The sequence below is a fragment of the Falco punctatus genome (genome assembly GCF_963210335.1).
Source record: "Falco punctatus genome assembly, chromosome: 2".
In the NCBI taxonomy this organism is placed as follows: domain Eukaryota; kingdom Metazoa; phylum Chordata; class Aves; order Falconiformes; family Falconidae; genus Falco; species Falco punctatus.
The window spans coordinates 32,077,106-32,104,763 of NC_137581.1; the positions used below are offsets into that span (position 1 = coordinate 32,077,106).

At 47.4% G+C, this 27,658-nt stretch overlaps 1 protein-coding gene across 1 annotated transcript in view; it reads left to right on the forward strand.

Moving 5' to 3' along the window:
• Nucleotides 1-27,658, forward strand: part of SIAH3 (siah E3 ubiquitin protein ligase family member 3) — an 81,013-nt gene that overhangs the window by 20,897 nt on the left and 32,458 nt on the right. Inside the window, exon 1 of the mRNA XM_080375837.1 lies at nt 1-9,391. This exon is cut by the window's left edge and continues 20,897 nt beyond it. Within this exon, the coding sequence (XP_080231963.1) occupies nt 9,257-9,391 (135 nt within the window). The 5' untranslated portion in view covers nt 1-9,256. The remainder of the gene's footprint in view (nt 9,392-27,658) is intronic.

The following is a 27,658-nucleotide window of genomic DNA, read 5'->3' on the forward strand; positions in this document are numbered from 1 at the left end:
TGACATGCCCACCAGTACGAAGGGGAGTTGTGCCACCTTGCTCCGAGGAAATCACAAATTAAGGGTTTATAACCAAGGTTAATAACTCCAGATATATCTCCCTCTGCCACACAAGGAAGGTAGATGTTCAGGCACATGTTCTGGCCCCCTAACTCTTACCTCCTGCTCCTCTCCCCCTGCGCCTTTCCACTGCTCTACCAACACCCCTTGCCCTGTCCGTGACTCCAGCCACATCTGAAGCATGGCACAACATCACTTTGTGATGCAAAGAGGAGGTAAAAAGAGGTCATACTTTGACAGCCTTTCCCAGCTTTTCTCCTTGGTGTTTGCCGTGTTAGTCAAGGCACGACAGATGTGATGGGTCCTGGACATCACAACCTGTCTCTAGCTCATGGGGCGCTAGTCCGGATGCAGAGAAAGAAATGGTCACTGCAGGACTGAGCCCAGAGGGAGCTGGGTAGCTTACACTGTGCTGGCCAGCTGGTGATGGCAGGCATCAGTCTGCATCTCTGCTGACCTCAGCGTAATTGTAAGAGCACATTAAGCTGAAGGACAGCCCAAAAATTCATTTCAGAGAGGACTAGCCACCTCTGGATTTTCCTCCTGAGAAAATCCTGAAGGTGAAATAAACAGTCTAAGAGTGAAATTCAGCCATCAGATACCTGTCTACAAATGCTACTGGTGTTATGGGAGCACCACGTGTGAATGTGGGAAGGGATCTGGTGCACTAGATGAGGTCCTTCTTGTTGAGCATCCTTTTTTTGTGCACATTTTCTGGGCAGATGAGTCCCTGCACCATCTCTGACCTAGGTAGGCACAACCTTAGCTATCTGTGGGTTGAAAAAATGCCACTGGCTGCCAGGATGTCTTCGATGCATGTACAGATGTGAAAGAGCATGGTCCAGGCAAGCTGTTGCCACATTCAGCTCATGAGGGATGGATGCCTCTGGTGATACACTGGGATATGGTAATCATCTTAACAGCACTTGGCACTAAGTACTGCCTCCCATCCATGTCGCTCTCCAAATCTCTGTGCCATTAGCTAATTGAGTTTCACAGCAATACCTCAGCAACACTAGCATTGGCAGGCATGTTTTTCAAATGACTAAATACAGATTTGGAGAGGCTACATGTCCCACCTGGCCAGTGGGCAACAGTGGGATCTGTGAGCCTTTCAATAGCAGGAGCTGATGAAACCTTCAGATAGTGGTGACGGCCCCTGTGAGGCCACAAGGGAGGCTACTGTTGGGCTCTGTCCCAGGAACTCTCATGAAGAGGGTTTAGAACTTTAAAAAAGGGATCTGAAACTTGGACCTAGTTGGTGCTTGTCCAACCATTCCCTGCCCATGTTTATGTCAACAAGGGGTATGGCTGTCAATGGGGAGCTCCACTGCCCAAAGCAGGATGGGGACCAGAGGGGACACAAAGACTTCTGCACTGGTGTGTAGCCAGACCAATTTGGGGTCACCTGGGCTCTGGGGCTTTCACTAGGGCCAGGCCAGGGAGATGCCAGGTCCAGGGAGAGCAGCGTGGGCTGCTCATATACCCTCACAGCAAGCAGGACCCCTTGCAGAGACTACCCACTCCCACCCTGGTCACGGCCAGGGCTGGCCTTCCTGCAGTGCTGGCCAAGCAGTGCTGGTGGCAAGCAGGTCCTCCCTGAAGCAGTCCCTGCCATGGTACCCACTGTCTGGGTGGGATGTGCAGGGGTTTCTGTGGGGCTGCAGGATGTCATGTACTAGAGCTGCTGCTTGTGTGGCAATGCCCAGCTTTCTGGGCTTGGTGTTCATCTCACCTGGTTACAGAGGAGCGTGGTGCTACATCTGCGGAGTCACAGGTGTACAGTCAGTGGAGGCGATTTGGTACTTTTAGGTGGTGAGTATCTAACCTATTTTAGATATCTTCTTTAACCTGAGATGCCCCAGACCCGCTTCTCCCCACTGTCTCAGGAGGCACGGCTGGCTAACTCAGGCATAGGCATCTGCTAGAGGAAGGTGTGTGCCACCTCTGATGGCTGGAAAATCCTTGATGAAAATCTCCCGTTTGCCTCAACCAGATTTTGAAGACAGAAAAGTCCAAGACCAGGATAAACATCAGATCCGAAGCTCTGAAGCAACCCTGAATTATTTATCATTCTTGTGACTCAGAAGAGCAGGGACTTCCGTCTGTTTTCTGGGTCATTTGCATATAGCCCTCCACCTTTCATTGCCCAAGCCCTCCTCCTCTGCGGATGAGGCAGGAGCAGCAAGACCTCGTTCAGCAGGGCTCGTCTGCATGCCCAGAAGCTGCTCACACTTAGACATGAGCACATCGAGTCTGTCTCAGCCCTGCTACCTGTCTGTCCTTCGCACATCTCCGTGCATGTGTCTTTGTGTCTGTTTCAAAGCAGCCGGACCCAAAAAAAGCCCGTCGTGACTCTGGCAGGCTCCTAGGGAGGCCTCCAGCATCCTGATTACAAACCAGCTCTGGAGCTGAGAGCGCACTAAGGAGATTGGAGGGTGACAGCAGCGCTGCCGCCGGTCTGCGTTGTTGGCTGCCACTTCCTTGGCTGAGCGCAGCTCTAGGAGCGAAACGCCAGCCCGCAGAGCATGACCAGAGACAGCCTCTCAGGCAGGCTCCCCAGCAAATGAGAAACTCTCCAGCCTTTAAAACCTGCTCAAAATTAGAGGCTGTCTCTGAACAAGCCGCTGCCTGGGCTGTTGGCAGGAAAAGGAGCCTCCTTCATCCATCACCGCTGGCTCCTGGTGCTTTTTCACTCCAACACAAGGAGATCGAGGTGGCTACGATCCATCCACCCCCTGTGCCGGCATGGCCCGGGGCAGCAGGACTCTCCGCTGGGCACTGCATTAGGCTGGCAATTGAAAGCAATACATCCTTATGGTAATGGGGGCACCAGGCAGCCACTATGAATAGGAAATGATGGCAGTTACTTTATCTAATAACAGCATGAAAATGTAAAGTGTCTTTATTGAGCTGCTGGCTTGCTGGTGAGAGTTAAAGGAAATGCTCTCTTGGGTATAACATTTGCAGAGAGAAGTGGCATGAGATATTGCCATAAACTCTCTTGTTAATAAGCGAGCAGGGGAAGGGAGAGCATACCAAATGCAGCGGTGTGAAGGGACAAAATTAAGAAGGTGGAGGCAGCAACCTTTTTCCCTAGGCAGCAGAAGTCCCCCGAGGAGAAATGAAGAATTCCCCTCTTGACCCAGCAACTAGAAAACTCGTGTACTGCTAATAATAGTGTAGGAAAGGATGGCTTTGAAAGGAATAAAAGAAAAACACCTCTTGCCATACTAGTGTCCTTCAATACCAGAGGGAAATGTAAGTTACTGCAGAGGGGAGATTAGCAGGGAAAGCCCAGCGCAGCAGCTGTGCATTGACGAGCCCCTCTGCAGGTGGCCAGGGCGTGCAGAAGTGACTTTTGCCCTGTAGCAGATGGGGGAGAGGCGGCCCGAGTGTGTGATCGACAGCTGCATGCATCCCCGTTTATTCTGGCAGTGGTGGGTGTGCAGCATTGCAAAATAGCTCTGAGGGTGAGGACCATGCACAGCTCGAGGCAGGCTCCCCGGAGGGAGGAGAAAGTCAGTGTTGAGGAAATGTCGTGAAGAGCCTCAGAATTGTGAAATTGGTTCCAGTTCAGCAAATCCTGTTTTCTTCCTAGTTTTGTAGATTATCTGTGGCATTTATCACTGATATCTTAATTGACATGTTATTTAACCGCTTTCAAGACTGCTTTTGATAGTTCTTGCACAATAAAAGCTGTTCTCTTGAGAAAATGAAAATTGTTAAGATGTTTAAGATCAGCTTCTTCTTAAAGCATCCGTACATTTCCAGTGCAGCTATTGCTTATATTGCTGCATGGAGCCAAAATGGATTTTTGAAAACACATTTGGCAAAATAATTCACCACAAATAAAGTACTTTGGTAAAGTCAAGAGCTTCTGACAGCACTTTGCTTTTGAAAAAAATAGATCACTTTTTAAAAGAGGAAACAAGATTTGCTGATGTGCTTGCCTCTCATTGCCATAGACACAGAGAAGAGGAGAGGAGGGATTACCTCCATGCATTTTCCAGGGAGGTTTGTGGTTCTCCTCCCTGCCCACAGGCAGCTCTGGCTCCCATGTGGCTGTGCTGAAGTGGTGTCAATCTGCCCTGCAAATGAAGAGAAGGTGTGGGAATGGGGACCTAAAGGAGTGGATGTGTCACACCTGCAACCTGTGCACTGTGATGCCGTGAGCCCAATGGGCCATTTTGCTTCTGCACTCATCAGAGGTGAGCAGCAGATCAGGATCAAGAAGAGAGGAGGAGGAGGTAAAGAAAATGCATAGAGAAGCTGCAAGAGTGACCTGATCTTGGGCAAGAAAGTTGCTTTGCAAAGGAAACACTGTCTGTCTCTTGGGTTTGCTAAAGTAGATCTCAGTCAAAAGCTGTGTCTTTGGATGGAGAAGGTCTGTGATGGCAGAGGCTGCCCCAGCTCAGCAAGGGAAAGCACAATGACTTTCTACAGGCAGGAGCTTACGCAGAAAAATAATTCAGACTGGAAATAGGACAAAAAATACTAGTGGTGAAGACAAATAACCTTTGGAAGAATTTACCAGTAGGTGCCACTGGTCCCCTTCATGGGAAACATCAAAGCCAGGCTTTTTGGAAAGGATGATCTCCGAACAAAACACAAAGCAGTCGGTATGAAGTGACATGTGCTTTACAGGGGGCAGGTTGGAGGGCTACAACTGTCCTCCCAGTTTTTAAAACTGCTGGCTCTGCTTCCCTAGGGACTTGCCCTCCTGTGCCCTGATACAACAGATGTAGGTGCTGAGGGAATACCAGGAGAATCAGCAGCAAGGTGCTGGACCCTGCCTGTGAGGCAATTTGAAATGCCATGTCCTGTAGTCACTTCTGGGGACAGGGTGCTAGGCTGGAGAGACCATTGCACTGAGCTAGCGAGATGTTTCTTATGTTCTTGCTTAAAAGATCTGGTGGACAACAGAGGAAAATTATAATTCTAATTTTCAACAGTGTGAACACCTCACCCTAAAACCTGCTGTGAGACCCAGGAGCAGATGAAACTTCACACATTGTTTTCATCCAAAGGATGCAGAAAACTGCCTGACATTCCAGCCAGATCAGGGGAGATGCATCCTCAATGTGACCCATTCCTCCCATGACTATAAAGGGAGCTGGGCTGGTGCACTCAGATGTAGACAGTCACGGGAGAGGTGCTTAGTTGGCATGGATCCTACTCCTCCAGCCCCTGGCCAGGCAGAAAATGGACTTGAACCCTAGCTAGATGGGGACAGTGAGTCATTTAAAAAGCCAGCTAGCATCCCTAGAAGGGAGGGCTGTAAAAGACTGTAAAAGGGTGGAAAAGGTGTCCTTCCTGCCCCAAGGCACTCATGGGGGCTGGCCCTGCTAGAGGGCAGCTACGGGTTAGCTTGGCCTGGCTCCTTCCTCAAGGAAATATAAATAGTGGAGCCAGAGGACGTCCCATGTCAGCCAGCCCTGCCAGAAATCCTACCAGCAGTCAGAAACATGGCCGTGCAAGCAGGCTGAATGGATACTCGTGATGCCCTGAACAGCATCCACATCCCCGTCACTGAGATGAAGACTAGTGCCAGTGTTTCAGGCAGGTTAGGTTTCCCTGATGGCTGTCAGTTATGGAGGGCAGCCTGGTGCCACCTGCATGGGAATCATCCCATGGATATCAGCAGGATACATAGGCAGGGATGAGAAGGAACTTGGGTTTGCTACACCTGCAGTGTCTGAAAGGGCAGGAAGGGGGAGAGAGCAGCCTGTAGGAAGGTCACCCCCAAAAGTGCCCAGTCAGAAAGGTAAAGAAATCTGATTGACACCCAAGCCCTGCGATTTAATGTTGGGTTTGGACTGAGTGTTGCATCTTCCAGGGTGTTGTCCTGCCAAGTCCCACAGTGCCTGGACACCTGTGGTTTCTCATGAGCATTTCCCTTTCACCTCGGCAACTTGGACTGAAAGCAAAGTGGGAAAACTGGAAAGCCAGCATGACTGTGGCCAGTTTCTTTGTCTAGCTGATCCTATTGTAGCGCTAACCTGACACAGCCGCGCCTGCAGCTGAGCTGTTAGAGCTTTATAATCCTATGTGTATTACGGGGGTGCCACTAGAGTTGCTAAACTGGCAAAATCTGGATCCTAACGGTGATTTAGCCTATGGCCTTTTGCCAGGTCACACTTACATGTTACAGAATCAACTGTCTTGGAAATAACAGCTACAGTCACCAGAAATTTCCAGCCAGCATTTAAATGGGATTCATCAAGTGCCCCTTGCGTGTGGACTTGTTCCTCCTCTCTCTGGCTGCATCCATACAGCTAAGTAATGCCATTGAGGACCTGCCTCAGGGTTTGAGGCCAGGTAGGGCAGCAGGCCTTGCATCCTCAAGCCTGGATGAGACCACCACAGACTCAAATTAAGAGAGTTACACTGGTTGAGAGCTGCTCTGTATGAAAGCAAAAGACCTGGATCCACACACCAGACCACGCTGCTGAGCTTTTGTTTGCAAGCGAAGCTGCGTGAGCAGCCAGCTGCCGCAGCTCGGCAGATATAGGGTCCCTTGTCAAGCCAGGGCGAAATTGTGTGTTAAAATGCAGTAAGGGGTTGCTGTACGTGGGTCTCAGGACATGAACAATACGAGCAATAAAATATTTTCTGAAAGTGTCGCCATGAACGTGAACTTGCACATTGAGCGGGAGTTACCTTCAGATGCACCGAATGCTCAGTGAGCAGTGTTTCCACAATTATTGCTGGCAGGGATGCTCCTCAGAAGGTCACGTGTAGGATGCGAGATGGACATAGATTCATACGGTGATTTGGGCACTGCAAATGTCCCCTTGCCCACCCTTGAAGGTGGTCTTTTCCTTGCAAAAATGGCAGTCCTTTTCATATACCAGCCCAGAAGCTGGGATGTATATTCAGGTTGAAGATATCTCTGTGCCCCTGTGGGATCAGGGACACTTCTGCCCCCCCAGGAAGGCAGCCGGGTTGCAGGTGGGCTGGACCACAGCACTGCCAGAGCCCCAAGGCTGGCTGGATAGCAGGCATGAGAAGTGCCATCTCTGCTGCCCACAGATGTGGTCATGCTCCCCAAGCCCAGGCACTCAGTTGAGTGAATCAGTCAAACAGAAATAATCCCAGGGGATTTAGGTGGCAATAACCAACATAAAATAGAAAGGACCTTTTGCTCATTTAGGGCTTTGATGGCAGAATACTTGCACTGATAACTTGCAGACTAAAATTTGCTGGCATAAAGTATTTGTGCAGCTACTAACTACAAATCAGGAAGAAATAAATAATAAATAGCTGGATGTTTGTATTTACTTTGGGAATGGAGGAAAGGATACATTTAAGCAAATCAGTTCACTCACTTGTCCTCAAGTCTGCTGAAAATATTCTCAAAGTGTCTCTCAGTGCTGCAAAAATTATCTCCTGTTGTCATTTACAAGCAAATGTTAAGAACTGAGAGATACATATGCCTCCCATCTTTAATGTTTTCAGGGGGGTTTGCTTTGTCAGCTGTTCCAACATTCACGATTTCCCACTTACTTATCTACTCAGGCTTCTTTATTTTGTTTTTACGCACAGGCTTTCTGCAGTCTGGCAAAGCCAGTATTGCAGTATTGATTTTGGAAGAGGCAGTTGTGGCAATCCAGTCCCAGGCTGAAGCCTGCACTGTACAGGGGCTGCTCTGTCCAGAGCAGCAGCCTCACCCCCAGCATGGGGCTCATATTTAAAAAGAAGGAAAAAAAAAAAAAAAAAAAAAAAAGGAAGAAAGAAAAGCTACTTTTATCTGTTCTGCTTTGAAAGGAAAAAGGATTACCAAGGCTAAATAAGCCATTTGAGTACTTAGCTAGCAAGCCTAAATAGTACCCTGATAGGAAGTTCTGGCAGAGAGCTAATTAAATTAACCCTCTTTGATTTATTAACAAGCAGAGCAACATATCACACAGGATTGTCCCATGAAATGAATGTGCTTTCTGATTCCCTCGGCTGCTTCGGCGCAGACACCTCCCAGAAAACCTGGTTATAGGGACTCAAGTTTAATGACACTCAATGGCTCGAGAAGAATCCCTGCCCACCAACAGAAATACGCACTGGTAATAATATGCAAGAGCATGTTATTTTCCTTGCACTTCCCTAATTCCTTTTTAATGCCTAGGACTATCTAATGGCTAATTCGTAATTTCCTGGCCACCGATATGCAGATGAATGACAAGCAAAAGCCTTCTGCATGTTTAATTATTCTGTTGATTTAGAAGCCACTTTTCCCTCAGTGCAAGTTTCTCTGTGTGTGTGCTCTCATGCATCATGTATTTCATTATTTTTAGAAGCATGCTCTGTGCCTTTTTATGCTTTCATAGTTCCAGCATCCAGTAATTACCATGTTTTGTGTCCAACGGACCTGATCCACTGGCAAGTGTAAATCAGGAAAATATTGCTGACTTTAAATGGAGTTACTCCAAGTTACACCAGACCCAACACCTGACGTCTCCTATTTTTAGTGGTGGGGAAAATGTCATTTGTGTGCTGGGACCCTTGTGAAGTAGCAGAATATAAAATTCAGAAAACTTCAGAGTGGTGAAAATCCAAATCAAAGCCTGCAAATGCACAGACGTGAATCTATTTATACAGTGAGCTCTACTTCTGCTTAACCCCTGCAAGGAACTGCAACTCTCTTTGCATATTTGATTTTTCTCCCTCAGTAAAACACAGGCTACTTAATCTATTTTTGCTACTTCCTAACAGTTTCACTGGTGGGCTTCTTCCCTACGCCTTACATTTAGCTTTGATATCCGAGTGCTCTTTTGTTAAATTAAGGCAATTAATAAATGGAGACGTTAAGCAATCAATTTTGCCTGCATATCTCCACAGCCTTACATATGACTGGCTGTAATCACAAGATAAATGCAATGTGCTGATGTATGGTAATGTTCAATAATACATTCTCTACCAGGCTCAATTCATCAGGGAGTTTCTGGAGGGGAGGCATTCGTTATTGGCTGTCTCCGGACCTCAAGGATAACATTTCTGTCCTTTCCATTGGCCGCCCCGCTGCTGCAAGCCTCTTCCCGTCTTATTTTGATGATGAATATGAAGGCATGCTAAGCCGTGCTGGAGCGTAGCTCTCGCCGACTGCACTCCCTCCCCAGGCTCAAGGACTCAGGGGCTCCCTCGCTGCTTCCCCTGCCCACTGCCAGCAGCAGCAGCAGCAGCAGCAACGCCAAAAGTTGTGATGCTTTTCTTCACCCAGTGCTTTGGAGCTGTGTTAGATCTTATTCACCTGCGGTTTCAGCACTACAAGGCAAAGAGGGTTTTCTCAGCTGCCGGGCAACTTGTCTGCGTCGTCAACCCAACGCACAGCCTAAAGGTGAGTCAAAACATTTTTGCTCTTCTGACATCTTCTCATCACCCCCCTACCCCCCCCACCCCCCACCCCCACTGGCATTTCTCTGCAGGGAATGAAACGGTGCTCTGGCAGCAAGGAGAGAGTGCTGTTAACACATTGAAGCCCTGGCAGAGAGGATGTTTGCATTGTCTGGCTGCATGATTCCCTTCGGAGCAAGGAGAAGCTATCCGCTGCTCCAAGCCATCATGGGAAGTCTCTGCTCCCCCTCCCCAAAGTTTCCTCAACCCTTTCACCTGTGTAACGAGCACGCATATTGCAAGCATCTAGGAAAAATGATTGGAAAAGTTAGTTGGATGAATTAATGTCCCTTTTTGCTGGAAGGATGCTGAGTGGTCTCCCAGGCTGACACCCAAGCACAGCGGGATGCTGCCAGGCAGTGGGGAGCAGGGAGAGGGGGGATGGCAGCAGAGGGGTCTCCAGCTGCTGTTCTTTTTTGCATTTTTTTTGGGGGAAAGGCTGTTTCTGTCTCCTGAGGGGAGTCTGAAGGCGTTCCTCCGGTGCTGAAACTGTCCTTAAGCTGTTTGCAAGGTGAGTCTATTTTAGGCGGGAGAATACATTTGCCTTAATGCAAAACTATTTATAGTCCCCATAAAGCATTTCTCTTACTCGCACAGCTCTGGATTTTCACTGACAAAGTGTCAACAGCTCCATCTATGCCAAAGCCCTGATGTTTGTATGTAGAGAAGGAGCAGCAGGGGGAGAAAGAGACTGGGAGGCTTTAATTACTTTATCACAGTAGTGAATGACCAACTTTAACAAAGTGGCTCCTGTTCTGTGGGAAGTCCTTGCAAACCTGACTTGCAATGCCACGCTGCTAGCCCGACACAAGCTTAGAAATTAATTTAATTCAGGACAACTTATCTTTGGCTCTGTTGAGGTCCCTGCGAGGAACTCGGAGTGGTTGCAGGGAGCATCTTTCCTGAGCTATAGGTCCCAGGGAGGTCTGTTGATGGGGTAAATCCCTCTTCAGAGCAGGACCTGTCCCCCCAGAATAGCAGATTTCCCAGAGTTGTATTTCCAGTCTCACGCTGCACGCAGGCAGCAGGACAGATTCCCCACAAGGGCATGCTCAGCCTAAGAAGCGCAGTTGGCTGGGGCAGGCTCTCCCAGGGGATGGAGTGCTCGGGTGTGGGCTCGCCTCTCCCAGCATTGTGCTCCTCCACCAACTCAAGCTATTTAAAAAAAGCACAGCCCTGTCATTATCTGAAAGGATCTGGGCATCCACATTCCTAAGTGCATGGGGAGATTTTGTAAGTGAATGCTTCTGTGCTCGACCCCTTTTATGTGTCTGTCTCCCACTACTTTCATCTATAATTTTAATTATTTAAAAAAACAACTGAGAAGGAAAAAGGTTGTTGAAGGTCACAACACAATTTCAGTGCCAGTGGCACTGTCTTATGAGGTCTCATAAGCACACAGAGGGGTGTCCACTGACTGCTCCACTGTACCTAGGATAGTCCTGAATTTATCAGTTCAGTTCTTCTCAAGTAGCAGATCTGCTGTTGTAGGAGCTGCAACATTTTACCTTCGAGCATACCAAAAAAAGCTGATTTTTCTGTTCCTCTCTTTTAAATACACAGAGCACTTCAGTTTATTAAAATCCCCTGTGGCCAACCTCTCCACTGCTCAGACCCAAAGCCCGGTAGAGAGATGAGCAATCTTGTTGCTGTCTTGGCAGCTCTTGAAAATAGGCATTGGATGCAAAACTCTCTTGGAAACAGATGACAGCCTCTAGGAAAAGGTCTGACGTGTCAGTGAAACCCCAGTAGGAATCATCTTGACCTGGCTAGGAATTTCTACCCCTATAGGATGGCAGTGGGAACCTGATGGCATGTGTTTCCCCACACGGGCCTGTTGAGACACCAGGCAGATGAACAAGCTGACAAGAAACCTCTCTGCTCTGAAAAAAACCCTCTGACTATAAAGTGAAATATGCTTTGAAGGTGGTCCCAAGTTTACCCAGCTCACATCCAGCCGGGTAAATGCAGCAGGCTTTAGCTCTGATCTGCTCTCAAGGTGTTCAGTGTGGTTTCCCACCTGAGAGCACCACCAGGAATGCACCACCACTTTGTGGCAGCACCCAGAAGTGATGCGTGGGTTGGACCCCTTTGTGCCCAGCACAGCACTACCGACACCCACCCACCAGCACCAGTGAGGAGTGGGAGCCTGTAGGCCAGTGCCAGCTGTCTCTGAGCGAGACACCTCGCCCCCCCTGCTCTTGCCTAGAGATGAAGAGGTAGTCACCTCTGGATGGCAAGGCACCTTGTCCAAAAACTGGTGTCAGAGACAAGCCAGATGAACTTGCTTCTTGGGGTTCCCATTTGTCCCCCACGGATGCTCAAGGAGAGGCTGTGGTTGCTCCCTTGGGCAGCCTGGAGCAGACACTTCTGAAGCTGGGACAGTGAAATCCCCCCCAAATTGTCCTGTATGCCAAACAACACCTGAGGGACCATTAAAAATGGAAGGGCCAAACACATTCCTCTGTGGTGGTTTACAGTATTATGACTACTTTGATGTTTCGTAGTCTACTATTTCTAGCTGGATCTTTTCAACTGTAACATTCTGTTGACAGCCCCCCAATCTATCTTAACAATTGACAAGTGGAGTGAAAACTGTATTAAGGTTCGCGGTCGATGAATGCAAGCCCGCTAGGTAACAAGGACTAGGAGCAATGTAATTTCTCTCCCTTACCTTCAAGCCTTCAATGTTTGTGCTTATTTCAAAATCGTAAGCTCTTTGCAAAGGAATTATTTTATTCCCTATCTCCACAGCACCTGGGCAACAGGGCTCCTGGATGACTGGTGCAAGTGATAAATGACAGGCATCATATTCTGGTGTCATTATGCACGTTGACATCCCTCACATAGGTCACGTCCTTGATCAGTGCCAACGGACATAACTCCATTTAAGTCAAATTGCAGCAGGACCTCCGTTCTTGCTCCTTCCATCCAGGGGAGTGCTCAGGGATGGTGTCCCAGAGATCTGGCATCATGTAAAGCAGTTAGTGAGTGGCAGAGGGCAGGGGAACCCTGCTACCCTCCAGGGAAAGGTAGCAGCAGCTCCTGTTGTCACAAACCCATAGCTAGACCAAGGGAAGCCTCCAGTAAAGTTCTGTCAGCACGCTGTTGCTGCAATCATAGCCCAGACCTCTGACCATGACCAGAGCCCATCACTTACATCTTCCTTTAGGAGAGGTCTGGAGGCTGGCAGAGAAGCACACACTTAGAAAGAAACCTGTGCCTTTCTTCCCACTGAAAGGCTCATTAACTGGGAAGGCTGGTGAGTGATTCAGTGTATCTTAAAGGACAAGACAGTAAGAATGTCAGCACAGACACCTCTATTGATCTGCTGCTATTTTCCCTGGGCACTACAGGCTGACACAGGCAGCTCTAAACAAGGAAAGACAATTTTGCAACTGTCCCCCTTCCATTTCGCCTCTTTGGCAGGGGTATGAATAGGCAGGGGCGGGGGGTGTTTTGGAGCCTCTTTGTACTTCTTGCCGCTTTCTGCTCTTTGTCCTCCCACAAGCTTTACCAGGCATAGCAGCGGCACCTTACAATGCAGTGCTACGCTGGGATCAAAATTCACTGGCCAAGCAGAGAAAACCACTTATTTACCACATTACTATAGGTCACCTTTGCTCTTAATCATATTATATGCATTACCTTGTAACCTGCCTTCCTTCAAGTGTACAGTCGCCATGAATGTCTCCCCTTGGAGAGGCATGGCCAGGCAAGGGAGCTCCCCAGCCAGGTGGCTGCTCCCTCCAAGGCCATATTAATTCAAGGAGCACTGCTTATGTTACTGGCTGCAGACCCCAGCATGCAGGGAAAGTTTTAAAGGTGCTCCGTGCACATGGAAGAAGCAAGCAGGGTTTGATGGTCTAGCGGAGATGAGTCTCACTGAATTCCTGTGCATTTTCCCCCTGTTAGTAGCAATTCTCCCCAGCACTGCTAATTGCACGCTGGGTAGAAGAGGAAGACGGGCGGTGTGCCCTTGCTCCTTAGTTGGCATCAGTCTCTGCCCCAAAAACCAGCGGTACAGGGCAGGGGACAGCAGTGCAATCACAACCCAGATGGGTGCCGATGCTTTGCAAGGTGTTGTGTATGGCTGGGTAAACCAGATCTTCTTCATTCAAGAATTTTTACACACAACTTTAACTCTTTGGAGAGTGTGAAAAATGTTTTTGTAAAGAGTAAAAAAGTGTGTCTATAATGCTCTTGTAAAACCCACCCATCTCCATCTCTGTAGGACTTCAAGAAACTCATTGAATTACAGAAAGAAGCATATTTAAAGGAGGGCATAAATAGTTCAATCTTACAATCAAAAAGGGTTGTAGCATGGTTTATGGGCCGAGCTGTCTTCTAGCTACTTTCTAAAGTAACAAGCAAATCTGTTCTGAGTTAGGGAAGGGATCTTAATCCTGTTATAACAGCTTGGCTCCATGCGCAGTGGCCAGCCAAATAGCATTGTAATCCACTTCATGCCCAGCAGGATTAAAATGCTACGGTGCATTATACCCCCATGAGATTTATTTATTTGTTTGGTGCAAGGCAGGAGAGGGTCTCTGAAACCCCTAACAACCTCCAGACATCCTCTGCCACTGTCTCAGCCCAGACATCCTCAAATCTCCCATGCAGAGCTGTGATTTGGGGATCTCAAGTGGCATTTGGCCCCAATGTCCAGCAGGATCATGACAGCTGTGGCCAGAGGGGCTGCAAAACCCCCTGCTGCCTGCAAACTCAGGCTCCTGGCAAGGCACCTGGGTCCTGTCCCAGCTGTGGACCAGGGCTGTGCGAGCACTGGGCACCTCAGGCTTTCAAATCCTTTTGCAGACATGTGGAGGGAAGCAAGCTGCGTTGCTCTGCCGCCCCTGCTTCAGCCCTGCTTTGGTTTGAAAAGATTTCAACGAGCAAAACTGGAAACCAAGCTGACCTCAAGCATCTGGGGAGCTTCCATCTCTGCATCCACAGCTGCCTGCAGATGTGACCATAATGGTGCTCTGCAGAGGCGAGGCAGAGCATGCTCTGGCAGTTGTCCCTGGTGGCTCTCCATCAGCCACTGCCTGGTCCCAGGGACTCCCCTGTCCCGTAAGGCACTAACCTTGTGCCCACAGACCCACACACCAGCACAGCCCACAGGACGGCAGCGCAGGGCGGCGCGGGCTTTGCTCCAAGCACGCTGCAAAGGAGGGCAGCTCAGAGCTTCAGCGTGGTCTCCCAGAAAAACAATTCCGGCGTCTTCTCTGTGAAATGAGAGGGAGGGGAAGAGCTGCCATCTCAGAAGTTTCTGTGTTAAAATGCTCCAGCTTCCTTCTCCCCACCTCCCACCCAAAACCCACTGCAGAAAATTAATTACCACTGTTAACTGGCCCTGCCTGTCGGGCTACAGCTCTGGCAATGGGATAAAGTAGGTAAGCGTTGGGTCCTTTCCTAACCACGTTTCATTTTGAGGATGAATTTCAATAAACCCAACCTGGCTGCAGGATGTTTCAAGTCAGATGTTATCAATGGAAGACAGTGCTGTTATTTTAACATTAGAGAAACGCCTCTCCCCTCAACAGGGTGTTTGGCCACAGGGCGAGGAGTAGCCATCAGACACCAACACATACAGCTTTGTAATCCACCCACTCTGATGTGGCTTGGTATATCGAGAATTTCTCGGTGCAGCCCTTTGGGTTAGACATAACCACCCAGATACACCCCTTGGGAGAAATGCTGCCCCAAAGCAATTGCTGTGGCTAACACACGGGGTGTGGAGGAAAGAGGACTGTTTTAATATAAGCCTTGATTACATGAAATGAGTGCTGAGGTCTCAGTCTGCTTCCCAGCAGATGTAAGTCAACCCCAGACATTCTCACAGCTGGCATTAATTAGCACACGTTGCTGGTTGCCTCAGGTAGAGAAGCTGAGCACTGAACATGGTCCTGCAAACCTCCCATGTTAAAAGGACCCAGGCCAGGTTTCCAAGCATCATGAATTTTGCCTCAAAGTCAGAATTTGCAGGGAGTATACATTTTTGTTTCACTGTTAAGATCGTCGCCTGGCATCAAAGGCATCCCAGCACACTTAGCTGGGGCGCCCTTGGAAACTTCCTTTTTTTCTCAGAGATAGTCTGAGGTTCTTAAGTGATCCAAGAAATCGAGTTTAAAGGAAGCACAACGAATCCCAAAAGCTCCAGTAAAGCAAAGGAAAGGAGCTCCTGTGGCTGTGCCCTGTCTCGCTGGGGTTTCAGCACTTCATACACCATAGAAGGCCCACAAGCCTTGTCCTGGCTGGCTCAGAGCTGAGACTTTGAGTCCCTCCTGGCACCCCCAAAACTTTTCCATCACAACAGGCAATCAGCGTCTCTCAGCCTGATGCAGAAGAGGGGAAAACAGTGAATCGTGCAATTTCACAGGGCAGGGAGGATGACGAGGATAGTCTTGACCCAGCTTTACTGGGGCCTGAGCGAGTCAGTGAGGAGCATGGGAGGACACAGCCATGCTCTTCTGGCTGCACGAGGCTGAGGTGGAGAGGCCTGCTGCTCCCCTGGTGTGCTGGGAGCAATGACTGTGGGAGCGATGACTGTGATGGGCTGCCCTCAGCACCTCTTGGTGGCATTGTCCCTAGCACAAGTCCCTGGCATGGCATGGCACAGTGTGGTGCAGAGCCATGGTCCTCCCTGGAGCTGCTGAAGGTGGGTGCTGGGAGGCACATGAGCCACCAAAAAGGAGACAATTCCTTTGGAGAGCCGAAAAAGATTTAGGTAATACCCTTGGCCTGCTTTTGTTGTGATTTTTGCAACAGAGGCGAACAGAGCTGAACCACCATGTTTGGCTGATCTGGATCCACCTTCTGATGGAGCTGGAGAGAGCCTGGGCCTGAAGTCTCTGCTTGGCTCTGGCTGAACGCAGAGCGGCAACTTCGCAGCCCACCTCTCTATGCACATACTGTATTTGGAAATGAAAAGCGTGGATGCTGAGACATTAAACAACTCATCAAACTGCGTTTTCTTTCTTACCGTAGCTTTTCTCTTTTTGTTAAGTACCTTTTCTGGTGCGCTATTGTGCTTCTTACCCTGCACGTTCCCTGCTATACCATAGTCTTAAATGATAAGATTCACCTCATCTGTCCTTCCGTAACCTAATTTTGGGCTTTTTTTAGTCCAGCTGAAAGGAAAGCATCACTAATTTCACAGCAACTTTGGATCTCCTATTTCCCTCTAAGATCTTTCAGAAGAAATCACAATCATTCAATCCTCCACTTGTTTGGTGCCACCAATTTCCCTATTGCTTTAAAACGATTGCCAGCAAGATGAGGAGGGCTACAAAAAGCAGTCCGTGTCACCACTTGCAGGTGCAGCTGGCGAGGAAGCCAAGTGCCTTACATACCGACAAAACATAATTGCCCTTGCACACTGGATGAGGGCTGGAGCAGTCAGGTCTGGCTGGAGGTGTCACAGCTGCCTGTTGTCCACTCAGCACAGTGAGCCATGACTATGATCCCTTCACCAGTGCTGGCAAAAGAGAGTATCTTCCCTGTGCTTTGGTGTGGTGAAGCAAATCCACTTTCAGCTGGAATTTAAGCTGGTGGTCTGGCATGCACGCTGCCAAGGTGGGCACATGTCCCTTCTGCTTCCGTGCTGCAGAAGCAGGCCGCTGGGCCAGGCAGTGGCCGCACGTGGTTTTCACAACCTCCCATGAAGCTCTTACCCCTAGAGATTATTGAGGGCTGTGCTGAATGGCAAAATTTCAGTTGTGCATGGAGATATCCTGAAAATTGTTCTGGGTGACCTGCTGCTAATAGCCACCTGCAATACGTCTGCTCAGCTCTCCCACAGAGCTCTCCTCCAAAGAGGAAAAAGCATCCTGGCACTGCTGATAAATTGCCTGACACATATGCAGCGTGGAATTTGAAGCACTTTATTTATTTAGAGACATTTCTGAGCATCTTATATAACATTAATGGATTTATCTTTAGCTCTCCCCTTTAGTCTCAGCAACCACGTGGAAGTGTCACTGGGGGACAATGGCAGAGACCTCTGAGAACTTTGCATGTTTATTTTGGTATACTTTTTGTAAAAGGTAGAAATATTTGAAACAACTTTGGAAAGGCATCAATCAGGTATTTCCACACCATATGCAGTGCTTTTAGTTCTATTCTTTTCTTCCAGGGCAATTTCATCCTGAGCAGATCCCTTTTCATTCCAGATTGGCCTCCCCAGTATAAAATAAATCATTTTCAGAGCCTTAGTGATGTTACCAGTAATTTACACATGGAGATATTGATGTAGTGAATTGCTCACCAAACCCTGGGAAATGCATGGTGGAGAAGAGACACAGATCCCTGTGAATATCTTAAACACAAGATCACACACTCTTTCACATCAAGTGCCAGCTGAAATGGGAAGAGAAACAGAAATGAAGCATAAATGAGACATAAAAAGATGAAATTGGTAACATCCCCTTGCACAGAAAACAAACACTATAGATGAGCAAGGAGGCAGATGCTATGGAGCAGAAAACCACATCAGCAGCAGATGAAAATGTTCTTCTACTCTTAGGGACTGTCATGTGGAAAATAAGCAAAGTAATAAATGTGAAAATGGAGTAAATAGCCACTACACAAGGATTACATAGAGCAGCTGGGGTAAGAGGACAGTTATGGTCACCTTCAGGCTTTGTGGAAATGACAGGCTGAAATGGAAACGGCAGGATGGCAGCAAGTGGGCTTATCACAGTAGTGCCCTGAACTCAGCGAGACCTCGCCAGGTTCATTGTCAAGCATATGCACAGATTCAAAAATATGTATGTTTTGCAGGATCAGACCCTTTCTCAGACATACATATTTAAAAATAACCAAACTTGATCCAGTAAAAGACCGTATGGAAAACCCGCTGGAGTCCAGCAAACTCATCCATCTCTTCTAAAGAGCACAGGGCAGACTGAAGCCATCTTCCTCTCTAATAGGGAAGTGAGCAGGGATGTCTCACCACTGCGTTGCTACATCTGCTCAGGTGAGAATACCTGACTGTGTGCCCGCATGTGTTATCTGCTGGTTGGACCCCCATGGTGTGAAAAGGCACATTACAGACCAGTGGGGCCAGGCTTTGCTTGTGGGGCAGTACTATGAGTTGCCTGCTTGTACCACCTGAGAGCTGAGGACACCTCTGTGGTGCAACATCTTTTGGAGTCTAGGATCAGTGAGATGTGTTGTCCTCAAAGGAAGACTGTCTTTCTTGCCACTAACAATCAAGGAAGCCAGAAAACTAGCTTGGGATGGATGTCATTTTTGTCCAGCTGAAGCTAGATGAAATTAACTCCACAAATACGCTACAGTTTTTCTGACTTATGCAAAAGAATATCCAATCAGGATAATTGTCTTCTTAAGATAAATCCAGAAAATTTGGGCACAGTAACTATTTTACACAGGTTCAGGTAAGACAACCTGCTTTCCACTCCCCAAAAACAAGCTCTGAGGGAGTTTTCAGATACAGCAAAATAAGGTCTGGACACATAACTGCAGAGTGAGAGCTTTCAGTTTATTTCTACTACAAGGAACTTCTCATCATGCAAAAAGTAGGGAATAAATTTTTGAACAAAGTGACAATGGAGAATTTCAGGCAAAGCAACTGAATAAACCATAGGTGCTGTCACCATTGCCAGGCAAGACAGAGGGGCAAAGGGGTTCTGGTGGACAAGCTGGATGTGAGCCAGCATTGTACCCCTGTGGCAAAGGCCAACATCATCCTGGGCTCTGTTAGCAGGACTGTAACTTGTGAGACCACGTCCAGAGTACAGAATCCCATTTGGTGTTCCCTGCCACCGAAAAGGCACTGAGGCAGAGGAGTGAGCCCAGTGAGGGGCACCAAGCGGGTCAGGAGGCTGAAGCACAGGGTGGGGGAGGAGAGGCTGAGGGCTGTGCTGGCTCAGCCTGGGGAAGCGAAGGGAATTGCTGTCTACAATTAACTAATGGGACTGTATAGAGAAAACAGAACAAGACTCCTCCCACAGATGCACACTGGAAAGGAAACAAGGACTAGACATAAGCCAGAGCAAGGGATATTTTGACTAGATATGACACAAAAAGTCCTTATCATGGGAGTAGTGAGGCACTCGCACAGGCTGCCCAGAGAGGCTCTGCCATCTGCATTCTTGGGGATTTTAAAACTTGATGGGACCCTGGGTAACCTGAACTATCTTTGCAGTTGACCGTCCCTTAAGCAGGAGTTGGGCAATGTGATGCCCAGAGGTCCTTTCCCACCTGAATTGTTCTGTATAAAACAGTTTATGTGCAAGGAGGGGGGCAGTAGTACAAGGGTCTCAAGAACAACCATTGAGTGTTTGCATCAACAACAAGCAAGCCGAAGTCATATCAGAAAGACGTATCTGAAAAGAATGAAGAAGGCAAACAGACATGTGGGACACACTCAGGAATCCTAGGATCAGCACAGGAGACTGACACTAGCCAAAAATTATGAAGCTATACCAGTTACACAAGTATCCAGTAATTTAAACTCATCAGAAATGCAAATCCTTATGGTAGCCCAAAGCCCATAGATATTACCAGTTAATGAAATCAGTCTGGATTGGAAAGGAGGTCACTGTGGCAGATAAAGGATGGCAAAAGACAGCAAGACATACTTCAAAATATGCCTCAACATAAACACTCTTATTAGTAATTGCAAGCAATATGAAATAAATTCTGAAGGGGAGAGGACAGACTGTTCAACATCTATCAGAAAAGGCTTTGCACCCCAGAACAAGGGTAAACATGCTCCTAAAGAGCGCTGAGTGGAGCAAATAATGTGGAGCAAGTCACATGGAGCAAATAATCCATTTGGATAAATCTGCCTTTCGTTCTCCTGATTGGGCTGGCTGCCAGCAGGACAAACTTTCTCTGGGTTTATTCAATTAACTGCTTCATGATTACTTTCCCCCTATGGCAGGATTCCTAATGCTTCAGACCCGCTTTTTGGCCTGTGAGCTGTGTTAATTAGCTGTGCAAAGAGGTACAAAGCAGAGAGGCTGCTTAGGTAATGTCATTTCTGTTCCCTGTCTGGATTCTGGGTCTGCTCCTAGGCCTGATGGAGTCTGTTTCTGTTTGTCTTTGATCAGTGACAGCCAGAGGTCCTACACAGGTTTTGGTGACTTGGAATGAGATAGCATCATTAGAGGTGAGGAAACACTGATTTATACAGACTTTTTTGCCCAGATCATGGTTTGCAGTATGGAAGTCTGTGGGTGACCTGTATTTTGTTAGGCCAGCTGAACATGCTGCTATCCCACATGACTTTGTCGATCCCTTAAAAGTTGTCATTGCCCTGGTGCAGGGGCAGCAGAGGGGGAGATAGAGCTTGGTCCTCACACCACCTCCAAGTCTTGTCACAGGTCTTTGTGGGTCTATTAAAAGAGTTTTTATTCATGTGTCAGACTGAAGAGGCAGCTGAAATGCAGGCACGTGTTCCCCTTTGCTGCCTTGGCTGTGGGAATGTGACTGCCTGCAGCGGCCGCGCAGATGCTGGGATCAGGAATGTCCTGGGCCACCCTAACAAGCTTCACCAGACAATATCTGACAGGACCCTGAAGCATTGGTCCTTGAAAAATGTTTTGCTCATTTTTAAGGCTTGTTGGCCTGGGGGAGATGTTCACATTTCATTTTCTGTCCTCGCATTCCTACCAAATAGTAGTGATGTGATCAGGGGCTTGTCTGGCTCATTTGGTTTCCTCTCTGACATCATTCTGGCAAAAGTTTTCTGGGGACCTCTTTACCCTTGTTGAGTCAAGCAATATCCCATATAAATATTTGCCTCGAGACAAGTACTCAGGTTTAGAGCTCTCATTATCTGTGCTTTTGGGTGTAGGTGAAAAGACACGTTTTCCACCGCCACACACCAGCCTCGGCAGAATGCAACCCAAAGAAGGCAGCAGTGCAGCAGGAGCACGTTTTTTATAAATGGGGGGGTGTTTACCTGCAGACAATTCATGGTTATGCCCAGGTCAAGATTTAAAGTGTAGCAGAAAAACTGACACAAATGCTCAAAGTAATTCACCGTTGCTTCATCTGGTTTCCCACTTACAGCCAAACTGGAATCTTTCATCCAGTTCCTGCCTGGAATCTCAAGGACCTAGATCATACAGGAAATAATACAGCTTTAAAAATAAAACAGAACTTGTAAAGGGTTTCTTCTGCCATAGAGAATAGTTCAAAAAAGAGACTCAAAAATGCTAAGGTCATGCAAGGTTGCACAAACATAACCACTGGTTTGTAAATAACTGATTATAAAGAATGAATTTTCTTTCAGGCTATTGGTAAAAGATGAAGGTGCTATCAGAAAACAGATCTGAAGCCAGCTTAATCTTCAGGAGCTTCACAAGGCAACTGGAGATAATTTAGTGTTGCAGCTAAACACAAGATTACTGGTGAGGTATCTTTTAAAAAAATTTAAGCTTGTAATGATTTTTTGACAATAAGCCAGTGATCAGAAAACAACATCCCGGTTCACAGATAAATCCAGACTGCATCTGGGTATTTTGCCTATTTGCTGCTTTAACTAAAGCAACTTTAATTTGCCAGAGGCCAACCAACAGCCTATAGCAAGAGAACTCAGTCTGATGAAGCAGATGTTGGGGAAGGGAAGAACTTTTCTTTACTTACTCATAGGGAAAATAAATTAATTGATACAAGAAGCAGCCTTTCAGCACTTTTTGTAGTGGTAACTTTTGCTTGTTGACTTTTACAACATGGAAGAAACTCGCAGATCAAGTAGCTTCTGAGTTGTTTTCATGGAAAAGGACCTTTATGCTCTCTACAGGCAAGTCACGCAGTGGGTTGCAGCCCACTGCAGTCCTGGCTGACTTGTAATTACAGCTCAGGCACTCCAGTCAGACCCGTGCCACCTGGTGTCTGCAAATAGCTGAGTGCTAAAAGATGAGCAAGAACCTAGTCCAGCCCTCTGCAGTCAAGAAGTCCTACAGGATAATGTATTTCCCTGGTGGGGAACAACCCCAGCTCTTGGTGGGTATCACCAGACTTCACCAAGACCCATGCAGCCAGCACCTGTTCCTGAGTTCACAGGCAAAATCAGGCTGAGCTCCCTAAAGAGCCCTCAGTGATGACTGACCCGATGCTCTGAGCCCAGGCCACAGTTAAAGGTGACAGAGAGTCTGTTGTGCTTACCTCTGTACCCAAAACGGCTTTTCCAGCCTTTGAGCTCACCAACAGCACCGGCAGGCTTCCCATCCCCTGCCCAGCTCGCCCCAGCAGCTGAGGTGCAAGGAAGGATGGAGCAGAGATGCAGCAGAGACTGGATATGAGCCAGGCTGATTCTAGTAGATAAATAGCTGCATTAAGTGGCTACTGTGCCTGAACTAACAAGCCCTGCAGGAGACAGGATCTGTTCACTGCAGCATCCTGCCAAGGCGCTGTGGTTTATCTGCCTCCAAACCTGACGGGCACATCCACATGCTGCAGCAGTTCGTTGTGCCACTGGAGCTGCGGGGGGAATCAGCGAGCTGGGATGCTCTGCAGGTGTCTATGCCTTTGGTTTCTCTCTCTGCAAATGGGGATGAACAATGTTCTCCAACTTTCTATTGGAGAGTAGGTGTGGCGTATTAGTTCTTAATGGTTGCATAGTGTAATTATTTCTTTGTTTTGTGACCTTCTTTAGAAAAATAGTTATGAGGTAGTGTGGGAGGATCTCGATGTACAGTTGGACTCGATGATCTTCAAGGTCTTTTCCAGCCTGAATGATCCTATGATTCTATGACACCAGTTAGGTGGTTTGGGATGGAGGCCAAAATAGTCAGATCTGCTGTAGGTTAAGCCGCTGTATGTGTGTGAGGGACCCATCTGCAAAACTGGCCCTGCTGCCACAAATACTGTGAAGCTGCCAATCCTTTTGGTGTCAATCAGGCTGAGGTGATACACTTTTCCAGTCTCACAGTCAGTCTGTAAATATGCGAGACCTAAAATGAAGATGCTGAAGCTTCATTGTAGCCACCTAAGTTTATAATTTTTTTACCTTAATCCCTTAATGATGATTATACTGTAAGTAGAAAATATAAAGCATTTTAGAAGCATTAAGGAATACTTAGAGGGCTCATTAATCCACAGTTAATATGCAGCCACCACTGAGAGGGAATGAAGCAATCATGCTGCCTCAGCATTACACAGCACGTCATCCCTGCCTGCCTTCAGAAAGGAAACAGAGGATACCCGCTCCACCTGGGACCACGGGGGAAGGTGGAGGTGGACAGAAGGTGATGTTCTAAGGTACAGAGCATGAGGCATGCACAGAGCCCTAATCTCCCTTGATGCTGTGCACTGGGGGTTTAGGGCAGATCTGCGCCAACATCCTGACTTTTTCCCTAACAAAGACAGCAAAGTTGGCACCTTCTGCTTTCAGCTTCCAGTCGGAGTAAAATCCAGCCACCTAGGTAGAGGTCAAAGGCAGTGCTTTGGAAAAGCATGTGTCAGTGCAGCAACCTCTGTTTTTCCCTGGCAAAGGCAAAACTCTTGGAAGGTCAATCATAAATCATCTAGGCTTCACCACACAAATGACCTGCTAAAAAAATAAGTGTATGGGAGTATTTGCCTGCCTTATCTTCACTGATAAACAAAAGTGTTCTTCATCACTTTGGATTTTCTTGGTGGTTCCCTGTGCACAGCAGCGATTAGGCTGTGCCTCATTCAGTCGCAAGCATAATGAGTTCCCAGAGCTGCAGCAGAGGCAGAAATCACAGTGTCTGCACCGCAGCTATCCAGTCTCTGGGCTTTAATTCCAGGAAAGCTTTAATTCTCATAGAAAACATCCTAATACCATGGATCAAATAAAAAAACTTGTCAACTCAGCGACCTCCAGGAAGTTCTTAACCAACAGAAAATTCAAGGGGGTACTGTGCACTGCCTTATGACAGGGTAAAATGAGAATGGAGAGGCAAGTTAGGCAATAACAGATGTACATGTATGATGTGGTCAAAGGCAAGATCTTCCTTCATCCTGCCAGGGAACTTAATTTTCCAGATACCTGTCACCATATGAAACAAGTGCTGAGGCTGTCATCGTTCCAAATGATTTTATTTTCATGCATTATCTTCACTCCCAATACACGAGATAAGACTAAGGCCATGTGCTGGCCATATTATGTGACCAGATAAACTGCATCTTGGATGCACGGCCAAATTATGGCTAAGTCATGGCCAAATCTCCCAAAACACACAACTCCTATCAACCTGGGGTGGCTGCTCCAGTTGCAAAGCAAAGAGAGGAGCAAGAGCAGGAAGCCTGCGTTTCTGGTGGGCTTGCCTCTCAAATCCAGTCCTAAAGCTGAAGAAGGAAAAACATGTATGTGCTCAAGGGGGTAAATCCTTCTCTGGACAAAACCCTGAGGTCCCAGGCCTGCAGCTGTGCCCCACAGCTCACTCATGGGTACCACCCCAGTGGGAAGCAACCTGTGGTGAACGTACAAGATTGGCAGCCACCCCAAACTTCATGGCCAAGAAACAGGGTTTGTGGACAGGTCATCCTCAAGATATAACAGCTTGCTGCAGATCAGCCCCCTCCTTCCTGCTCCGTGCTGCCCTTGTCGCCAATGTGGATATATCCCTTGCGCCTCCTTTAATCCAGAAGCTATGCCTGGGGAAGCAATAAATGCCATATCATGATGTGATGCTCCTGATTTTCCAGAATTCTTATCTAAGCATAATCCATTGATGTTATTTAATTACCATAAAGCAGCTGCCTTATAGCATCCAAAATACATCTATTTGCCTTAATTTTATGGTATGGTAATTAACAACCAATGACTTATTCAAAACATATTTACAGAGGGAAATGTCAGAGTTGCATCACTTTTTCATGCCCAGTAAATGCACCTGCAATAACCAATTTGATATTTAATTAGCTTGCTTATGAGCTCACCTCTGAGAAAAATTATTTCAGAGAATGTGTTAGCTATGATGCTTAAGCAGATTCTCAGAGAGGATGCACTAGCCTGCAGGTCAGCAACAATTTCTTGCTTTGTTATGTCAGAGTGTTTTGCTGTTCATACAGGTTTAACATAGTTATACCCTTCACATCATTTTAAAGTTAAACTATTAACCACACAGAAAATCAATATGCAATAGAACAATGTTCATTAAGCAAACCATAAATCAACTCTTCTGTAGACACAGCAGATACCAAAGACTTTCATAAAACTCCTGGCCTGCTATGATCAAAGGAGAGGAGACTGTTACCATGAAGATCACAATTCTGTGCATCAGATCTGGGTTAAGCAATTGTCCTATTTTCAGCTGGGACAGAGTTAATTTTCTTCCTAGTAGCTGGTACTTTGCAAGTGTTTTGGATTTAGGATGTGGGCGGGGTTGACACCACACTGGTGTTTCAGCTGTTGCTGAGCAGGGCTTACCCTAAGGCAAAGGCTTTTCACTTTCCTGTGCTCTGCTGGTGGGCGAGGGAGCAGGGCCAGGACAGGTGACCCGAACCAGCCAAAGGGGTATCCCATACCACAGAACGTCATGCCCAGTACATAAACTGGGGGGAGTTGGTCAGGGACCACCAATTGCTGCTTGGAGACTGGCTTGGCATTGGTCAGCAGGCGCCAAGCAACTGTATTGTGCATCACTTGTTCTTCTTGGGTTTTATTCCTTTGTTTCTTTTTGTTATCACCCTTTTCATCATCATCATCATCATCATCATTATTATTAGATTTTACTTTATTTCAATTATTAAACTATTCTTACCTCATACTGTGGGCTTTAACCTTTCTCTGATTCTCTTCCCCATCCCACCAAGGCGGGAGGAGAGTAAGCTGTGTGGTACTTAGTTGCCAGCTGGTGTTAAACCACGACAATGATATATACACGCCAACAAATATTAATTGGGAAGGGAATCTGTGTCTGTCAGGACCTAGCAAGTGTGTGGTCCTTCAAAGGTTCCTTCTGCTGTAGCTCCCTGCGTAGGATGGGACCCTCACAAGTTAAATGGCTCTTCCATTTCTGCATCATGCTTAGGGATATAGTTCCCCTGGGAAGTGCAGCATTGGTCCCTCAAATGAGGGTTAAACCACCATCCAGTGGAATCACTGAGCTGCCTTTTAAGCCACCAACCCCAGGAACTGCAGGGCAACACGCTTGTGTCTTCTTGGACCTAAATGAAGTGCAAGTCACAAGGCTGAGGATTTTCAAACATTTGTCACTGACTTTGTGTGCTCACAGCATGTTCATCCATCAATAAGGACAAGCATCTGGAGGGAGCCTGTGAAGCTGGTGCAGGGGCAGGCAAAAGGAGGGATCCCAATTTGAAACTTCACTGACATAACACAGGGTGAAGCTTTGGTGAGGGTACAGTGAAATTTTCTTGCCTCCCAGACATAGATTCACACCATTTAAAGCCACAAGAGGTTCTTATGGTAACCTGACCAGACCAGCTGCACAAAGCTAAGATCTTCCTTAGGAGCTCAAGGCCATAACTTCAGCTCCCTGATGTCTTTTAGAAAGAACTCTAGTTTGGACAGAGTGACTTATCAATAGAGATCACATGTCTATGGGCAAAATACGGTATTTTTAGAAATGGTACTGTCAGCAGAAAAAAAGGCCACATTTTATTACCTTGGATGTCTCTGGGGAAGCTGGGAAGACATTGTTCAGTGTTTTCTCTTTCCTGAATGTTAACAAAATAGCAGCAACTTGAGATCCCACACAAAAGCCTGGAAATTAAGTATCCCCTCCCCTCTGCTTGGGAGAACTTTGATATCCCCACAGAAACACTATGTCTGTTGTAAAAAACGGAGTAACTTTGCTGGGGGTTGGAGGGGAGGCAGTGAAATAACCCCAGAAAAATCAATTACAGCTGATTGACAATAGAAGTTTGTATCTATACGGTGAGACTCCCCTTCCTCAGGATAATTTTGCAATAGCCTTACATTCTCTCAGTGCTCAACACAACAGCCTTTTTTCTCCACGGCGGCTTTTCCCCATGCTTCTCTCTCTACCAGCTTTCACAGGTGCAGTTACAGCTCATGTTGACTGCTGGATCAGCACTTCTTGCCCTGTGAGATTTCGTGAAAGTCACCCCAGCTTGCAAAACCACTGACTGGTGCTTCAGCACTCTGTAAAAGCCAGCGATGCCTGCACACAGCACTTACCCCACAGCAGAGCCCCAGCCTTCTCTGCTGCTTTCTCACAGTAGCTGCAGCACCCTCCCCCTGCCCCATTTTGCCAGATTGCTCCTTTACTTTCCCCCC